Raw genomic sequence first — 20,422 nt, 5'->3', positions numbered from 1 at the left:
CCTTTACTGTGTTGTATGCAATGTTTTGTAAAAGTTATCATTATTTCTTTCCTCATTTACTGTGCCTCTATTTTTAAAGCCATTCATCTGCCTGTACTCACATTTTAAGGGAACTCTGTAAATGAATCCCTGTCTCTTCTCTCCATCCATTTCCTTAATCTTTTCACTCAATTCATATTCCAATTCCTTTTCTTCCAAAACCTTCCGTGTCACACTAGCCATATTAACTTGCATTTGCCACTTATCTGCTCATTCTGCTAACTTTATTGATCTACAATACAAAGGTAGGAAACTTGACAAATTTCAAGATTAAGTTTCCTAGTGACAGTAGACCAGCCCTAGGCAATCCAACCCTTCACCAACCTAAGCAAAGAAACTTACTCTAACCTTTTCTGTACCTGGCAACCAACTTCCCATTCATCTTAGTATATTCACACTTGTAACATACAGCTGAGGTTTTCTGAAAAAAAGACATCTTGTGAGAGACGTTGGCCCCAAATTTACACTAACTTTGAAGCAGATTTGAGGTAAACTATGGAACAGTATGACTGCTTGCTGTATGCTGTGTGGCCTTTCCCTCCCTGCTTGCCAGCATTACTGGGTCGTCACTTTTTTTACTTTCAGAAGAGAAGGACCTAAAACCCAAGCTTAATTAAGTTATTGGAGGTGCAAGTTAATTGTTGCCAGTATCAACTGAGACTTAAGTATTTTCCTTTAGGGATTACAGAAATTGGTGGGTGACGGTGGTTTTGGAGCAAGGTCTTTTGATTTTCACCTTAATTGCACTGATTGTTTGTGGCCCAATTAGAACATTTCTGCACCAGTTCCGCCTCCTTTCCCCACTGTCTCGCATGAGTTGCAGTTATGGAGTTCTCAATGAACATTCCTTTGTTTTGGTGGAGAGGGAAGATGTGGAGCACTGGATGGAGAAGCATGAGGTAGCATTTAACGTGAAAACCTGTAGCCAAGATCAGTTCATGTTTGGGCATTGAGCTCTCGCATTGCCTGACTAAACCTTTGTGCCTTTCCATTGCTCTTTCCTTTAAGATCCTTCCTAAAATCTGCCTCTTCCACATACCTGAAAAGCTCCTTATGGCTCGGTTTTAAGATTTATTAAAAAAAAAATTCATTCTTGAGATATGAGCATCATTGGCTATGTCATAATTGCCTGTGAGAAAATGAGGGGTGAGCTGCCTTCTTGAACTGCTGCTGTTTGTGAAGGTACACCCACAATGCTGTTAGGAAGGGAGTTCCAAGATTTTGACTCAGTGACAGAGAAGACCTAGGTTGATAACAGTTATCCCATCCCTACTCATTCCTTTTAGTTTTTTTTTAGCAGTCACTGCTGTGGAGCTGGAGACTTTTAATTCAAGATTTTTTGAATTTGAACTTGATTTGTGGTGGAATTTGAACCTGAAATTGGATCTCTGGATTGCAAAGCCAGTGACAATAGCACTACAGCATTGTCTCTTTGGATATATTTAATAACTTTACTGTGAAATGCTTAGGATATTTACTACGGTCAAGACACTATGTAAATAGAAATTGTTTTGGTTATAGCATCAGCTGATTTCAAGAAGCCACAGGAAATTACTATATTATAAAGTTGCAGCAGCAACTCACTCATGCATGAAGTGATTTGGCCCCATTCTAAGAGAAAAGGGAGTTTGCCATATTTGATATTGGCAGTGTGCTAAAACTATAGTTTTTATCATGTTGCTGAGGTCCTCAACATGCAGCGGATAGTACTCTCAGCATTGAGGTTCTCTGGCAAAGTCCAGAAACCTTCTGAAAGGCAAGGATAATAAGTTATTCAACTTGCATTTTTTTTTAATATGACTGGATGCAAAGGATGCTGGATGTTGAGGGCCGAAGGCCCTGCACTGTGCTGTAATGTCCTATGTTGTCTGGTTAGATGGTCATTAGATTGGTTCCACTGGTCGGTGCAACATCAAAGGCCGAAGGGCCTGTACTGCGCTGTTATGTTCTATGTTCATGTCTGTGCCAGGTTCCCTTGACACCTTTCCCTTCAGGCATTCTAATCTTTGATCCCTTTTAAGGAATTCATTATGAAATAAGTTGCTCCTTTTCTTGAATAGACGATTAAGGTCACAAATAATTGACCACAGCATAAGTGCACCTGCTCTCTTCTCAAGCAACTCTTTAATTTTACAATACTCCTTACGTTTGGACACCTGATGCACAAAGTGGCTGCAAGGGTCATCTGGTGGATCTGTCCTTGGGGCTGATACCAGGTAGGGTTACTCCAACTGCTTACCCCTGTTCAGAACTAGTGTATGGGTGAAAGTGGAGCAGTTACCGTAGCGCAACACTGAAGGTGAAGTCTGTCTGTTTGTAACTTAGATTGTGTGCTCTCCTTATAGTTTCAATACTGTGCAATTTCTCCTGCACTGTCTTACTTTTGTAATTGTTATTGCTGAAACTCTTTCCTGGCTGTTGCATTATATACAATTTTCCTTCAATAGAATCCAGGCAGTGGAAGAAATGCAAAACTGCACCACTTGATGCAAGATGTCACATCCACTTTGTATGTTTGGGAAGGCACAGTCTCTGCAGAATTCACCATGTGGATAAATGACTTACAGAAATCAAGGAAAGAGATTTCAAAGAGTTCAAGGCCTTGTGCTTTCTGCAGAACTTGTGAAACTACAGAAAGTGATAGAAGTGGACAGCAGGTCAATCAGTAACTAAAGTGATAAGTGGCTAATATCCAGAAAACCAAAACCTAAGCCATTCCAACTCAGCTGTTAACTGACCAGCATTTTCTGCATGGTTTTTTGTTTATTCTAATTTTTGCTGTATTTGCATTCTTCAAATGATTGCATTAATTATGTGGGAGTTCTGATATTTGTGAAGGGATAATTCAGCTTCCTGGGCTGCCTACATTAATATTGTCCAGTAAAGAAATAGAATTCAGCAATATCCAAATTCTGCTTCATTTCATTGTTCCTTCTGCATTTCTCTCCTTACAAGAGGAATATTGGGGTGCAGGCAAGTAGGTTGCTACAGAACATGGTATCAGAAATACCTACAATGAATGAGCCTTCACCCCACACCATGGCTGACAGCGGAATGAGGAAACTGAAATTGTCAGTGACTAGTGGCATTGTGTTTACACCCCCTCCCCTCACTCACTTGATCCTCAACTCCTGAGCAAATCCATTAACATTGAAACAGGTCAAGTGGGTTGGCGTATATAAGAAACAATAAAACTGGCTGAGCTATTGAATAAATGTTGTTTATGCTGTCATGCTTCAAGTGGCTAGAGCAGCAGCTCAGAAAATTGGACAGAGACTGAATACAGATTTGGAGACACAAACAGGCCAGGATCTGAGTTGCTATGCTTTGGTTTCCCTTGGGTTGAAATGAGGAAATGACAACTCCTGCTGCATCATATGGATATCAAGTAACAAATGAGTGGCTCACTATGGTTAAATAAGCTTTTCAAAGCCAACCTTCACATGCAGCTTAAATGGTAAGCTCTGTTCAAGGTATTAATCTGGAATGATAGCATGAATAGGGGAAGCCAAGACATTCACATACAGATTGGCTAGGTTAGCCAAAGTGTAGAAATTATACAGGCTAAAGGCCTATCGAATAAGTTACATTTCAGCCATGAACTCAAATGGCAGAGCAGCTCAAAAGGCTAGCTGACTAAATTTAACCATAATGGCCTAGTCCAGATATGAATCTGTAATCATTACCAGATTACTGCTGAAACCATGGCAGGTTCAGCCCATACTTCACTCATCACAGTTTATGCAACTAACCAATTAGACAATACATGAAATAGATTATATTATTCAGAAACAAAGTGAATGTAGGAACAATCTATGATATTTTGCAAATCATAGAATCCTTATAGTGCAGAAAGAGGCTGTTCAGCCCATCAGGTCTGCACCCACTTGCTGACTGAGGAGCTTATCCAGGCCCTATCCCCATTACCCAATGCATTTAGCCTACTAATCCCCCTAACTTACACATCTCGAAACAGTAAAAGGCAATTTAGTACAGCCAGTGCACCAAACATCAGGAGGAAATATATGGGTTAGATTTAAAGTCATTGCACCATGTGCCTCATACATAAACCCAGTAAATGCTAGACGGGCAAATATTGATTAGCACCGCAATGAGAAGTGTGCAATCCTTGATCACTTTTTCCAGGTACAGATACTCCCAGGCCCGCCACGATGCTCAATACAAGGATCAGTTCTAATGAAGGATTAGCCCTCAAGTGTGCACCTTTTGCAATGCTGACAAGCAAGCTATGCATTTCCAGCTTCCACCCAGATATCCAGAATTCAGAGCTGTAATCACTTCTACTTTATGCAGCTGCAACCCCCTGCTCCCACCGGCAAGTATAACTATCTCTCCTATCTCATCAACAGCATGTCTCCCTTAATATAATAGGGTTTTCCTGTACCAGCAATATCTAGTAGGTGATTACCCACATGCAATTAATTTCATCGGGATGCTGCCAGAGTTATAGAGGTTTACAACATGGAAACAGGCTCTTTGGCCCAACGCCACCTTTTCTTTTAAAACCCCTAAGCTAGTTCCAATTGCCTGTATTTGGCCCATATTCCTCTATACCTATGTAACTAAATGCTTTTTAAAATACAAAATTGTACCTGCCTCTGTTACTATGGCAGCTTTTTCTGGACGCATCACTCTGAAAAAATTGCCCCTCTGGACCATTTTGTATCTTGCCCCGCTTACCTTAAACCTGTGCCCTCTAGTTTTAGACTCCCCTACCTTTGGGGCAAGATATTGGCTAGCTAGTTGATCTGTGCCCCTTTATTTTATAGCCCTCAATAAGATCACCTCTCAGCCTCCGATGCTCCAGAGAAACCAGTCCCAGTTTATCCAGCTTCTCCTTATAACTCAAACCATCAAGTCCCAGTAGCATCCTAGTAAAGCTTTTCTGCACTCTTTCCAGTTTAATAATAACCTTTCTATAATAGGGTGACCAGAACTGGATACAGTATTCCAAGTGTGGCCGTATCAATGTCTTGTACAAATTCAACTAGACGCCCCAATGCTTGTATTCAATGTTCTGACCGATGGAACCAAGCATGCCAAGTTAAGAAGAAGCTCACGTAAATATGAAGGGCTGTGTGGCCTCTTTCTGTGCAGTAGTTTCCTGAGTGAGTTGAGTTACATTTTAAATATCAGACTGTTAACGATAAACTAGTTGGAGATTGCTTGGGATTAGAAGTATGTTGAGTCCTGACTAGATGTAAAGAATACTGAGGAATTTCAAAGCACAAATGGGAAATATAACAAGAAAATAAAATACTGCAGATGCTGGAAATCTGAAATTAAAAAGCAGGAAATTCAGTATAATCTCAACAGCATCTGTTCAGAGAGAAAGAGAGTTAAAGTTTCAAGTCCAGTATCACACTTTCTGTGAATCCACAGATGCTGTTGCGTTTTTCCAGCACTTTGTTTTCTGGGAAATCCGACATTTGATCTTCAGATAACCAACCATGAACAATGTTGTATAAAAACCACTGTGAGATTGGAGAGAGGGTCGATGGGTGCCAGTGGTTAAAATTGTTGATTAATGTTAAGACGAGCAGTGATTGGTTAAACCGACTCTAGTTAGGACAGTAAATTAGATTATTACTCATGGCAGTGCGATGTTCCTAGAAATCATAGAATCCCTACAGTACAGAAGGCTATTCGGCCCATCAAATCTGCACCAACCACAATCCCACCCAGGCCCTATCCTCATATATTTATCCTGCTAATCCCTCTAACCTATGCAGCCCAGGGCAGTAAGGGGCACTTTTGGCATGGTAAATCCATCCAACCCACACATCTTTAGACTGTGGGAGGAAACCGGAGCACCTGGAGGAAATCCACGCAGACATGAAAGAATGGACAAACTCCACACAGACAGTGACCCAAGCCAGGGATCGAACCCAGGCCCTTGGCACTGTGAGGCAGCAGCGCCAACCACAGACATCATGCTGCCCCATGTTGTGTAAATAAAATTGGTTCCAGTCCAAAAGCACATATTTCTACTTATCTACTACCAGACTTAAGCACGTTATGACCAGTGATGTAACAAATTTGTATCAACTCCCTTACCCATTGTCCCCTGTTCAGTGGACACACAGGATGCACAATGTTCAGTAATGGTCGTGTGAAGAAAGCCTCCCAAATTCTCAACATGGTCCTTGACTGTTATTGTAGTTAAGGCAAATGGTTTCTCACTGGAGTTCCTCTGTCTTTGAGAAGCTAGAGGTGATTTTTAAACTTGTATGATTTAGAACTCTTTCTCACCAATTATAAGAGTGGGCCCTTAAACCAATTCCTTTTATACAGGGAGGCGATTGGTAAACATTGGCGAGACTGCAACATCTTAGATTTATAGAATGGTTTTGATGTAATAAAGATTCCCAGAGCGTTTGATGGAGGTTCCCTGGCATTGGGTGGAGCTGGTTAAAGTTAATGACCAGGTTGGGAAGGGCTGGCTCTCAGAATTCACATCACGAGTATCAGGGTAGGTGCCGGATATTGAGGCACTGTCAGTGCAGGGTTCAGCCCCCATGAGTGCATGTCTACATCAGAGAGTCAGGATCTGGAGCCCAGATACAAAGGGGAAAGTTCCAACTGCCTGAGAGTGTGTACATTAGGGGGAACCACTAACCACTGCTACTTCAACAGTATTTACAATCTCTTCTGGTAGTTAATGTGCCACAAGGCAGCACACGGATGGCTAAAGCAGCACACTACCATACCCAGTAGAAGCTGTTCATTCCCTGTTAAATCATAGTTAGTTGATCTCAGCAAGGTCAAGAATCTGGATGGCACAACTAATTCCACCACTGATAGGATTCAACATCACCTTTCCAGGTTCAAGAAAAATGCCCAGTTGTTGATAGAATCTCCAGTGCCTATGGAACCACAACACCACAAAACTGGAAAAACATAACTACTTGCATGTTAGATCCCAACTCAAGTTAAATCGTCTAAAAATGAAGCCTGGTGAGATGACAGCCTCCTTTTTGGTAAATACAAGGATTCTACAGAAAATTAGTTGGAAGTGTCAATCTCACAAAACACAAAAGTGTAACTCAGCACTAAGTTTCACTTAGTGCCACAGGTCAGAAAATGACAAATGTGACAAGACAATAACAGACACGATGTTAGAGACATCATATCCCTGTACACGAGCCAATAATGTGCAATATTGATAGGCAAGTGGGAAAGAGTTCCATTCCCCAGCACCAACAATTGTTATCCTAAGCACAACCAAATGGTTTGTAGGGCGTAGCATAAACATACTGGAGTCAAAACTGTGTTAAAGGAAGTGATCTTTATTGTTACGTATTCACAGAACAGGCAGGTTGTATACAAACCCCCTGGATGCAGACATGCTAAATGTACGGGACATTACACTTAGTATAATCCAATGTATACAACAGTTCAACCCATCTCAGATATTGCAATCAAAACAGCAAAGCCCTTCCGAAATCACTGCTGGAATAAAGCAGCAAATGGGCACTTCGGCACTTCTGAGTGATAACAGGCCTGACCATGTCTCTACTGCCAACTTAAAATCAGAAGGGCTGTCATTGAAAATGCTTGTTCCCTTTAAACTGTCCTTTTTTAATTTACTGGAACATTAGACAAATTATCACTCAGTGCATTAATAGGACAACCTCACTGCTGGTAAGTACACACAACCAGATTTAAGACAAAGTATAAAATCATTAACATTGGACAAATGTGCCTACACTTTCCAAATAAAACTGTACGTGTTTTACATGCAGTGGGAAGGTGGGCAAAGATAATAGCTGTTCACATGATAGAGGCTCCCACCTAATTCACAAGGAACATCTGGAATGTGTGTTGGAGCAGGATTAAATGAAGACAGTTGCCATTGATTGCCTGCTAGCCAATAATTGCTTTCTTTTTGAACATGGGTAGCAGCTGTTACGTGCGCTGCCATGGCGCAGGTTTCCGAGGGTAGCAAATGGACTCAGTAATGATCCAACTCTTGTGTTTACTCATCCTTCCGCCCGTTTGATCAACTGACTGAAACTGCAATCGGCTTTGACACAGAGACAAAGGCACTGTTCTGTCGACTTTTAGGAAGCTCACTGGTTGGAAGTGTTTTATAGTTCTAGGCACATCATATAGTAGCTTTAGTGAGGAGATGCGGGTTTCAGATTCTGTTCCCAAGTCGACTCTGGCAGAGGCCACAGCTTAATGCTCCTGTAGTAACATCTTACTGGTGCTCAAATGGTCAGAGTGTGGAAATGGATTATAAAAGTACTAGTGCCAGATTTGTTTTTAGTAATTCCCTTTAGGTGTCTTTAGGTTAGAATGCCACAATCAACAGCATTTTACAGTAAAAACACAAGACTGAAAAAAACTGCAATCTGACTTAAGCTGAAAGCAAGGCTTATACACAAGCGATTTCTCAAACCATTGGATAACCAGCAAGACCTTGAAGTCAAAGGCATCCAAAAGACACAGACTGAGCTTTAAGCAGACAGACCCCCAAGGTATCTGAAACCCTGATACAAAAAGTGACAAAAAATTGCCTGAAATGATACAGGAAGGATGATCTACTTTCAGTTTACATGGTACACATAACATTAAAATGCAGGGGAGCAGTGGGGGGCATGGCTCACTTTCCTCAAGTTCATTCAGAGCTACATTAATATAAATGAACAAATGACACATTAGAAAAAAGAAAGTAATAGGCCAGATACAAACTATGACCAGCCCCCATCAAGTTACTGCACTAGTTATATTATACATATATATTTTTAAAGGTACCTGCAGTACAATGGGAAGAAAGATCAAAACTTTGAAATCAGTACAATCATTTTGGAAAGTTTACACCAATTGAGTGCAGACTGGGAGCATACGGTTCACAGCTGGTGCAGTTGTCAGAAAACTGTCAATTTTTAAAAAATTGGATTCCAATTATTTTACTATCTATATATATATTCATCTGTTTGAGCAACCCAGGACTTTAGATCAAAGGGAGCTTTGAGCCCCCTCCTGCAGCACAATGGGTGTCCTTTTCTTAAATAGTTTTCATATCCAAACATCACAAACTGAGACTTGTGCTGCAGCATAAAGTCTCTGATGAAGGTTGTAATTTATTTGAAGACCTGATGAGTGGGTATCAGATGCCAACTGCACATTGATTTCTCCAATGAGACACCAATGGAGAACCGTCAATGCCAGAAAAGATGGTTTATATCATATATATATATAAAAAAACATAATATATTTTCTTTAAAAAAACTGAGCGTGACAAGTGGCAACATCACAGACAACAGGATTAGTTTAGGGGTCATCTTATGACAGGATCTATTCCACTACAAAGCTTTTCTTTCAGCTGCGCTCACTGAGGTTCCTGTGAGGTGGCAGCGGCCGGGCCCCTCTAGTACACAGACGCATTTCGGATCCCGCAGCACAGCACCATGCTGAAAATCATCTCAAGGATCTGAAATTGAGACATAAAAAAGGAAAAATGTTGTAAGATCAGTTCCAAGATTTGATGAGTTACCAGGTATTATCCACTAGGATTTTCAAAATATTCAGTCACATTCCTGGGCTGCGCATTATTCATTGACCTCAATGTGCACTTGGATACTGGGTGAAGATAGAAACAGCTTCAGCAATGATCAATCCACAATAAACCATTCTGATATTTGGCTAAATTTGAGTTGTGTTTAATTTGAGCAGGCAGGGACCTTACACACATGGTTACTGAACTGCCAATGTGAGAAGCACTCTCCAGCTCATCAAATGAGGGCGGGGAGAAATTAGGTCTGGAAGCCAAATGGGAAGTGCTTGCAGCAGCACCTTAAAGGGGTGGAGGCTCTTGCAGTGGAATGCAGCAGCACTCCTGAGCAATTCTGCCAAACCTACAGCAGCAATCAAATTACATTTGGAGCCTTTATGGTTCAAAATCCACAAGCAGCTGCCATAAGACAAGATTTAAACCTCAATCCCGCTTTCCCCAATTATAGCTCAGAATCCCTTTATGTTGACATTGATCATTTCTAGATATGCATGGCAGGTGCAAGAGCTAGTGGCAATCAAGCGGGCAGGATGAGAATATGGTTTTGATTTATTATTGTCACATATGTTAGATACAATGAAAAGTATTGTTTCTTGTGTGCTATACAGACAAAGCATACCATTCATAGAGAAGGAGACAAGTGTGTGTAGGATGTAGTGTTGCAGTCATAGTTTGGGTGTAGAGAAAGATCACCTTAATGCAAAGTAGGTCCATTCAAAAGTCTGATGGCAGCAGGGAAGCAGCTGTTCTTGTGTCAACTGGTATGTAACCTCAGACTTTTGTACCTTTTTCCCGACAGAAGCTAGAAGAGCGAATGTCAACTGTATCATTTGACCCCACTCAGCTTGTATGCAACAAGTTGCACTCCAGCAGCTAATTTGGCCACCTTGGATTAGTTAACTGCTAGTTTAATCCCACTATCACCTGTTTAATAAGAGCAAGGGGGAGGAAGGTCAGAACATGTGGCCTATGTTTTCTAATTCACTGCCCATTGATGTGGAATTGAGGACAGTGATCTGGTACAAGCCCATAACCATTAGAAAATCAATAAGTGGCCCAAACCTCTTTCAAGTAGCAGTCTTATAGCTGACACAGGCTATGATTTACAAGAATGGGAGACTACGTCTCATCACTCTTGGTTAGATTCAAACCCAGGACCTAGAAATGGAAGACTATCTAATGCAAAATAAATGTTTTGAGAGTTACCCTGCCAAAGAATCCCTGCATTATTTGGGGTTCTGGCTGTTAAAGAATTAAATGGTTCATACCATGATGACTGCAACAATGACGGCAGCAATCCCGATGATGTATAGCTTCTCTGTAAACAGCTCGTTGATCCGTGTGCCACAATCCACCTAATAAACCGAATCATATTAGCAAAGCATTTTGAGTCAGGCTTATCATCAAGCACTGCAACTCGCTAGAAACTTGCAATAGTTCATAAATAACTCCCACAGTTCATTTGATCTGTCAAATAACCCATTAAGTACATTGTCAATGCACTGAGGAAATTGTAACTGGATTTTTGTCCTGATCTTAATTCACTACCTCAAATTGTTCCCAATTCCCATGATAGACCAGTAACCCTCAACACCGCATGGAGGGGTGGGGCAAAGCACAGTTCCTAAGCCTTAAACAAATATCTGAAAGTGATTTAAATATTTATAATTACAATATCGACTACATTAGAAACGTGATGGTCACTGACTACAAAGTGTCCATTTATATCTTACTTCAAACAAAATAGCAACTCAGTAAAAGCACTTGGATTGCAAGCTTTGAAGAAATGAAGACCTGAAGATTGGTTCAGTCTTGCTTCTATACCCACAGGGTCACCATTCCAGCTGATGAACTAAAATAAAATCTATCCTCAACTTGAAAATGTGCTTGTTTCTGACCACCCGTTCATATTGTAAACACTGCTGGGTCTAATTAGCGTGACAATAGGATTTACTTTGGTCAGTGGCCATATTGCATCTTATTCAAAATCTTGTAATTTTGTGCAAGTAAAGCAGTGGATGATTGGAGCTGATAACTTTCCAGTTAGATACATCCCAGGACTAGTTATCACTCACCATTGTGCTTAACTCCTGGCCCATCTATTTCTCATGTCATTGGAGAGATTAAAAAAAACTTCTGTAAATAATTCCCCAGAAGATTCAATACCCAACTGAACAAGTCAACAGGGCCTCAACTAACTTCATCCAAAGTACAGACAATGCAGCTCAATTCCTTCAATGCCGCACTGAAGTGTCAGCCTAGGTTACTGTGCTCAAGTCCTGGACTTGTGCTTTAACCAGTGATGTTCAGGCTCAGAGATGGGAACATCACCACTGAGCCAAGACAGATAGCCCAAAATTAGATTTAATATGCTATAAGCCCAAGAGAGAAGAGACTGGGGTAACAGAGTGTGAAGTAGATGAAGGGAAGAACAGTGCCTCAGAATGAGCTAGAAGGGAATAATGAGAGAGTGTCTCAAAATCCCATGGAAGTACAAAAAATACTAAATGGTACAGATAGGGTGAAACTGGACATCAAACCAGTAATAACCTGCCAGGGACATCAGCAATGAAAAAGTAATTTGAAACGAAAGCCAGGATAGGAGGGTGAAAGATGAAGAGAGCCTGAGCTTAAATGGATAAAAAGTATGTCTAATATTTAAGAGTTTTCCTTGTGAAATTTGTACAATAAGAATTTGATCAAATGATTTTCACTTCCAAGGACACGTACACTTCTGAAAGATTTGTAAGCTCTGGGCAGAATTATTAACTTTGGGAATTTTCTGGCTAGCCTGGCCTTTGTCTTGGGCTGGATCCTGTAAGTATCATTAAAGCCAGCTGCTGGAGCCACAGCGTTTAGCATTAAAGATGGAGAGTCAGACTCTGACAGGTGGTAGAGTAATAGCTTCTTTTCTGGGATTCAGGTTATAACCATGGGCATAATGAGCAGGAAGGAACGAAGCAAATCAAGTGTGAAAAGCCCTTCTTTCCAGGTTGGTGCACCACTACAATTCTCAGGCACTTTTTAATCCAGAAAATGGAATTCCCACCACCAACAGCTTGAGAAAGAGAAAATTACAATTTAGAAAGACATTCTTGCACCACTTTTCACTTCGCTTCTCCCTGAGGCATTGACTTCTACTGGAATACAGTTGGACAGGCACAAACTATATGTCCTCACAGGTACTTCTGCCAACTGTCCATTTGCTTGTGGACCTGAACAAGTGTGAGCAAGCTAGTCACTGTGGATAATATCACACTCCATCCTCATCCTAAACTCTTAACATCTGGTCATTTTCCAGAAGAATGTCATTCAATAACCAGTGGAAAATGGACCTCTGGTTAGTTTATCATGCTTATCTTGAGAAGAGAGAGACTGATTATTACACTACAGATGCTATCCCAGCCGAGAACAGCTAATACAGTATAGACTAGCATCATGTCTGCATGGTCTGGTGCTTAACCCACCCGGTAACTGAGGGAGCTCCTCCTGAGGCTTTGTCAAAACGAAACAGGACTTCAAACCAGCTCTGTGAGCAGTGATCAGTCGAGGAGAGAATAAATTGTTACTTACTTTGGTAAGTAAACCCACTCCCGTCTGTTTAGGGCAGAGCTCACTTGCGAGAATCTTGGCTGCAAAGTTGGCTCCACAGCAATCCAGCTGAAAAAGAGAAAGAGGACAGGGATAGAAAAAAATTAAATTGAAGGATAAACTTGTTTTGATATGGTAATTATAGTAACAGATTAAGAATTAATGATTCTACAAGCAGTGCTCAATTGCTAACCCCCAAGCTCAGAATGGAAAGGCTGGCAGACCCATAAATATCAGAGACACACAAAAGAGACTTGTCGCCGTGGCTGGCAGTTTAAACTGAGACAAGTACACCGAGGGTATACTGGCACCATCCCAGGTGGCTGGATCTGCAACACTGCATGTAGAGCTATGAGTATCAGCATCTCCACCAGAACAAGACACCACCTCATTCCTAGGAGCTTGTTTCCACTATTTGCAGCATTAGACAGGTAGCCCCTAACCTCCATTCTCAGTCCCTCAATATGTACAGTCTGCTTGGTAGATCTTCCTTTCTCTACACTACCTGCTGCTATGAGTGGAGTAATATCAGATGGGGAGCTAAGAAGGAGTTTGCCTGATTCTCTGCCCATTCAAAATTGCAGCAGCAAAGTCCTCAGGCTCTCTTTGGGAATTTTCTCCAACCATTACTCACCAAAACAAGTAATTCAATGGGCAAAGAACAAGAAAACCTGTCTCGCTTCATTAACACTTCCTGGTATTTTATAAACTTTGCATATTTTCCACATATGGCATTAACTCACTCACACAGCAAGAAAACTCAGAAAAAGTGCAAGCTGCTTTATTAGATCCACCTCAGTATGGATGGTCAGAAGGTGCATAACCTCTGCTTAGCTCCTTGTGATAAGAGTATGGCTAAGATGACTCATTCACCTTATACAGCCAGAAAGGAGCCCCAGATCCTCTTCAAGCGATGCTATTGATTCAAACAGCACATCAGGACTTTCCTTAAACTCCATTTGAAATGACATCATTAAATTCCCATCCAATGCTGAATGAGTGACTTGACTTTCCCCATTCCTCTCTCCCCATTCTCCACCCATCCTGGACCAAAACAGCTTCAGAGAAACAATGGCAGCATTGTGGAATATTCACCTTCCTCCACCGACTACCAAAGTGAGCAGATACAACAGCTTCCCTATCTGAATAAAAATGAAAACAAACAAGAGTTTTCCACAGGCTTTTCTGTAACCTTGGCAGGAACTTGGCACAAATGCAACAGAAATAACAAACTGCTCTTTTCCACCATTCACCCAATTGTTGTGGGAGTGCAGGGGAGGACCATCTCCCACTGGAGAAACCCAATGGAAACTCTCGGCACAGGCAGAAACAGCAAGATCAAATACTCCTCCAGCAACACAGGTATTGTCCATTCATGCCCAGAACTCCTTCAAATTATATTGTAGAGCTGAGAATATTTCTGTGTCTCACCGCCTTGTGCATTGCAATCAACACAGCTTTAGCCTGCTCCTTCTTCTCTTGACTCTGCAATGGTGCAATATAAGCCGTGGAGGCTTGGTCATAGAACGCTTTCATCTCCCTAGCTACCTGTGAGAAAAATAAAATATTTAGCTTCACAGAGAAACATTTGAGCTTCATACAAGTTGAACAAAAGGAGACATTTTGGCGGCAAGAGTGAGGTGCTTTGAAAAGTCCAACTCTAACCCTCTCCACCAGAAATGCTGCTATTCAGGAGACTCAAACACATTTTTCAAAGATATATTGTTAAATCTTAGCTTTCTTCACACAGAGAGGATTTGTATTTCCATTACTCTTACTGACGGCTGGTCACATTATCCAGAAGATTCCATGTCCTTCTTCCTAGTGTTACTAGGAAGAAGTAACATGTGGGCAATGAGACTTGGTGAAGTAAGCTTCTAAAGTGCTGGTATCTCACCCAAGCAGTTAGTACACAACTGGCAACCTCTGCTCCCCTTAACTTCCCTCTTATCTCCCAGTACAGCACCTTCTCTACAAGTACTCCATCCAATAGCTCTCCACTCCCATTAAGGTACAGTAAACTTATCTCCATCTTTCACCCAGTACGAGGTTCAGCAGTCCTGTTCCTCAAAATTCCCCATTAATGCATGACAGGATAGCCTCCCCCTAGGATATATTGAGACAATTTTATCCCCTCCCCCTATACAAGGTCAACTAGTCCCCTTCCCTTTTCCCTAATCTTGTAACCACCCTCCATCTCTATATCATGCTCCCCAATACACAGTTCCCACCCTAACTCTCCAATACAGTGCTGTTTACTTTGGACGTTCAAGAGACTGGGGCACTTGAGATGACTAACCTCATCCTTGTTTACGAATCCCCAGATCCCAGCAGCCACTTCACAAGCAAAGAGGATTACCAGACAGGCGAAGAACTGAAAGGAAAAAGGGCAGAAACATTAATGCAACTCTGGTCATAACATCTGCATATCACGCATTGCATCGCGCAGATAAACTACAGACTTTCCATCACATCTGCTTGTTGCAACCAACCCAACTGAATCAATGAAGCTGCGAGTGCCATTATTGTTAAAAAATACAGAAGCACTACCCAATGGAAAGTGGGGAAGGGACACAGTATCATAGTAGAAAGGTGAATGAAGAAGAAGTGAAGAGCTCAGGATGAATTTCTAGAAAACTGGATCAAAATGATTTCATGCACAAACTGCTGTACAAAGCAAGGCAGGCTACAAAGGCACGATAGTCAGAACAGCCAAGATCCAGGAGGGCAACAATGTTGGAGCATGTTCAGAATTAGCCAAGGCATGGAATAATGGGATGCCAGGCATTTTAAATGGATCTAAAAGTAATGGAATGAGGAGGAGGAGGATGGCAAATACAGTATGGGACAAGAAAAAAATTACTTTTCAACTCTTGATCCTCCCAGGCCTCAAAAATCATTTTCACATCTAGTTCTGAGGTGTTTCCATCTATAGAAATGGCTTTGCGGTCCTAGCTATGTACAGGGTGCCCATTTAAATCTATTTAAGAGGTTTCACTCCGAGTACCTCAGCTGCCTATTAAAAAGAATCAACAAGTGTGGCAGTGGGACTGAAAACTAGTGTTAAGCCTATTGCGTTGATTTTGATTTCTATCTGGATGTTAAGTCCTGGGGAATTAAGTACTTTATTTCATGGGCTGCGGCAAGTTTCCAGGATTTGTTTTCATTCCAATGACTAGCATTGATGGGCAACATAGATAGCTCAGTACCCTGTGATACAAGATACACAAAACAATGCAGACTTATATCACTGCAGAAACCAGCCAGCTCCTCTTATTAAGCAACAAAAATTGTCAGTGCTGGGCTGGAGGCTCCCTTCTCAGAACAGAGAAAGGCAAGACCTCAACAATGCCACTTGAGCCTCAAAACGAGTCACACTCAGGAGGACAAATGTTACACTAAACAAGGCATACACAGGCAGTATACACACACACACGGTACATAGTTGTGTACTCCCACGTGGGTGCATGGCATATTTCCCCAAAGGTTTGACGGGTAGTCCCTTTTGTGTTTGGTTATCAATAAACCAAAAAGATGGAAAACCAACCATCAGAGCATTCAGTCAATATAGAGATACTGCAGGAACAAACAGCAACGAGCTGGGTGCTGTCACCATGCATTAGAGACTGAACCTGCATCTGTGAATGTCACCAAATGAGCCAAACATGATGGTTCAATATGACTCTCCTTCAGGATTCTGATCTATTAACTCCTTCCCTCTCCCCAGATGCTAGTAAGTTTTTCCAGCACTTTGTTTTATTTCAGATCTCCAGCATCTGCAGTATTTAGCTTTTACATTACATTCTTCAGGGACTCCCTATTAATGACATAGGAGCAGGAAGAGCAGTTATTGTTCGAGATGCATTACTTATGATTGGATAGGCATCAGTACAACAATTTCTGCTCATGAGGCAAATCTGTTATTCTAGGACTCCTCTCTATCTATTTGTGAACCTTCATTATATTTCCTCTCAGGCAACAATATCCTTCCTTAGGAAAGGAGACTAAAACTGTTGAAGTATTCCAGATGTGACTTCATCAACACCCTTTATAATTGAAGACTTCTTTACAAATTCTCTAATACAAATATGTTGAGTAACGAAATCTACCATCCTTTCCTGGTGTGGCCTATATGTGGCTGACTCTTAACCGTCCTCTACAATGGCCTACCGAGCCAGTTAAACCAAACTGTTCACCACATGGACGCAGCAATTCCATGGTGGCTCACTGGTACCTTCTGAAGTGGAATTCAGGCTGAACACTAAATGTTGACCTTGGTCAGCAACACCCATATTCCTGAATGAAACATTGCCTACGTTGCTTGCTGTACCTGCATGTTACTATAACACCCCGGACCTTCTGAACAGCACCCTTTCCTAGCTTCTCACCATTGCAGAATATCATAGAATTCTGAGTGCAGAAGGAGGCCATTCAGCCCATCAAGCCTGCACTGACAACCATCCCACCTAGGCCCTACCCTACGTATTTACCCTTCTAATTCCCCTAACACTAAAGGGCAATTTAGCACGGCCAATCACCTAACCCACACACCTTTGAACTGTGGGAGGAAACTGAAGCACCCAGAGGAAACCCACACAGACAGTGACCCAAGCTGGAAATTGAACCCATGTCCCTGGCACTGAGAGGCAGCAGTGCTAACCACTGTGCTTTCTATTTTCTTTTAACCAAACAGGGTAACATCACACTTCACATTATGTTACATATGACACTTCCTTTCCCACTCAGTTAATCTTTGCAGCTTCTTTGCACCGTTTTTAATGCTAACGTTGCCATCTAACTTTGTATTATCAGCAAAACTGGATACATTATAAACTATCACTTAAACAAACCAAAATTGTACACAGTACTCTAGGTGCAGTCTCACCAATGCTTATAAATTACACAAGTATAAATAGTTGAAGCCAAGTATTCACACTAGTATTCCAAACCTTATAACCTGCCAATCCAAAAGTGAACGGTTCACTCAATGTTTTCTGCCCAGTTTGTGCGGCCTTTACATAGATGACTCCATATACCGTGAGGTAACATATGAGACATTAGATAAGGTTGGGGATGAGGGAGTCATAGAATTTGTTTTGTTCAATGTACCACTGCTCGTATTACTAACATTATGTAAGCTGATAAGAAAATGTATAATTATTGAATTGATCCTTGTAGTGGGCACGGCCTTGGGATAGCATCAGCAGTTTGCAGGGACTGCTCTCTGTTTCTAAGATTCTGCCATATACTGCATGCAGTTTTGTGATAATAAAAGCTAGTTGTTTTTGCAAAGCAAACTTTGTTAAGTTTTACTATCACAGCTCAGAAAACAAGAAATTCTCCACTACGACACCAATACTTAATCATTGCCAACTTAGTAACGCCAATCCAATGAATTCCAAGAACCTTCAATTGCATCTTATTGAATGCTTTTTGAAAATCCAAATTCAATACATCCACTGGTTGCCCTAGTTTACACCAATAGTTAAGATCATTACAGAAGTAGGCCATTCGGATCACAATTGATCAAATTGTGCCTTAACTCTACTTTCCTGCCTGTCCCCTATAACCTTCCACTCACTTGTCAAAAATCTCTAACTCCACTGCTCAGTGTGAAGACCCTTTCTTTTGAAACTGTACCCTTTAGTTCTAAATTCTTCTACAAGAGAAAACATCCTTTCTGCATTTACCCTGCCAAACGCCCACAGAATCTATGCTTTAATAAGATCATCTCTCATTCTTCCAAATGCTATTGTGTAAACGAGATATAGATGAAATGGACAGATAAGTGGCAGATGAGAGGTGATACATTTTGGAAGGAGTAATTTGACATTTAATGAATAGTAAGACACTAGTAAGTTGTGGAACAAAGGGACCTTGGCGTGTTTATCCACAGATATCTGAAGGCGGAAGGGCATGTTAGGAGGGTGGTGAAAAAGGCATATGGGATACTTGCCTTTATCAATTGAGGCAGATTACAAAAGCAGGGAACTCATCTTTTTGGAGTAGTATTGAACTTTGGTGAGGCCACAGCTAGAGTACTGTGTGCACATTATAGGATGGATCCAATTGCACTAGAGGGGGTGCAGAGGAGATTCATCGGCATGCTGCCTAGGATGGAACATTTAAGTTATAAAGAGGTTTGGGTAGGCTTGGGTTGTTCACATTAGAGCAGAGAGGATTGAGGGGCAACTTGATTGAGGTGTACAAATTATGAGGGCATGGCCAGAGAGGATAAGAAGCAGCTGTTCCCGAGTTGAAGGGTCAGTCACAAGGGGACATATATGTTCAAGGTGAATGGCAGGAGATTCTGGGGGGAAAGCATTTTTATCCAGGGGGTGGTGATGGTCTGGGAGGGTGGTAAAGGCAGGTCACGTCCTTTTAAAAAAACTTGGATGAGCACTTCGCACATCATGACATTCAGGGCTGTGGACCAAGTGCTGGAGATGTGATTAGGTAGGAGTTCAGGTGTTTCTAATGCTTTCATGCAGACTCAATGGGCCGAAGCATCTCTTCTGTGTTGTATGATTCTATCTTTTTTTGAAAGAGATGACCAAAAAAGCACGCAGTTCTCCAGATGTGGTTCCACCGGGGTCCTGTACAGCTGCAGCAAAAACTTTCCCATTTTTACATTCCATTCACAATAAAAGGCAACATTTCATTTGCCTTCCTAATCCCTTGATATACCTGCACTCTGTGTTTGTGTACCAAGACACCCAGATCTCTCTGCACAAGTTCTGCAATCCCTCTCCATTTAAATAGTATACTGCTTTTATATTCTTCCAGCCAAAGTGGGGAAGTTAACATTTACCCATTTTATACACCATCTGCCAAATTTTACAGAGTTAATATGTTTTTATCCCTTTACGGACTCTGTACAACTAATTCCTACCCACCTTGGTGTCATCGGCAAATTAGTTACCACCCTCCTTCCAAATCATTGATATAGACTGTAAATAGTTGAAGACTGAGCACTGATCCCTGTGCACACCACTAGTCAAGTCTGCCAATCTAAAAAAAATTTACTCCCTATTCTAGCTTCATGTTATCTAACCAAAAATCCTTTGTCCATGCTAACGTTATCCCCTACACCATGTTTGCTTATCTTCTATAGCAATCTTTGATGTGGTATCTTACCAAATGCCTTTGGAAATCCAAGTACACCATGTCTCCTGGTTCCCTTTTATTCATTTTAATGTTACTTTGTGAAAAAGTTCTAATAGATTAAGTAAATATGATTTTCCTTTCACA

The 20,422-nt window shown here is 41.3% G+C and overlaps 2 protein-coding genes across 2 annotated transcripts in view; one reads left to right on the top strand and one right to left on the bottom strand.

Annotated features, from left to right (window-relative positions):
• Positions 1 to 2,941, top strand: part of sigirr (single immunoglobulin and toll-interleukin 1 receptor (TIR) domain) — a 57,734-nt gene extending 54,793 nt beyond the window's left edge. The window contains exon 10 of the mRNA XM_080190405.1: positions 2,487 to 2,941. Within this exon, the coding sequence (XP_080046531.1) occupies positions 2,487 to 2,599 (113 nt within the window). The 3' untranslated portion in view covers positions 2,600 to 2,941. The remainder of the gene's footprint in view (positions 1 to 2,486) is intronic.
• A 4,388-nt stretch (positions 2,942 to 7,329) lies between these two features.
• Positions 7,330 to 20,422, bottom strand: part of LOC145343902 (CD81 antigen-like) — a 60,180-nt gene continuing 47,087 nt past the window's right edge. The window contains exons 4-8 of the mRNA XM_080190403.1: positions 15,471 to 15,545; positions 14,603 to 14,719; positions 13,154 to 13,240; positions 10,849 to 10,935; positions 7,330 to 9,499 (exon numbers count right to left, since the gene is read on the bottom strand). Of these exons, the coding sequence (XP_080046529.1) occupies positions 9,437 to 9,499; positions 10,849 to 10,935; positions 13,154 to 13,240; positions 14,603 to 14,719; positions 15,471 to 15,545 (429 nt within the window). The 3' untranslated portion in view covers positions 7,330 to 9,436. The remainder of the gene's footprint in view (positions 9,500 to 10,848; positions 10,936 to 13,153; positions 13,241 to 14,602; positions 14,720 to 15,470; positions 15,546 to 20,422) is intronic.

Source organism: Carcharhinus amblyrhynchos, chromosome 6, assembly GCF_965287045.1.
Source record: "Carcharhinus amblyrhynchos chromosome 6, sCarAmb.v2.hapA, whole genome shotgun sequence".
Lineage (NCBI taxonomy): Eukaryota > Metazoa > Chordata > Chondrichthyes > Carcharhiniformes > Carcharhinidae > Carcharhinus > Carcharhinus amblyrhynchos.
The sequence above is the reverse complement of the archived record's forward strand: the minus strand, read 5'-3'. Positions and strand labels throughout refer to the sequence as shown.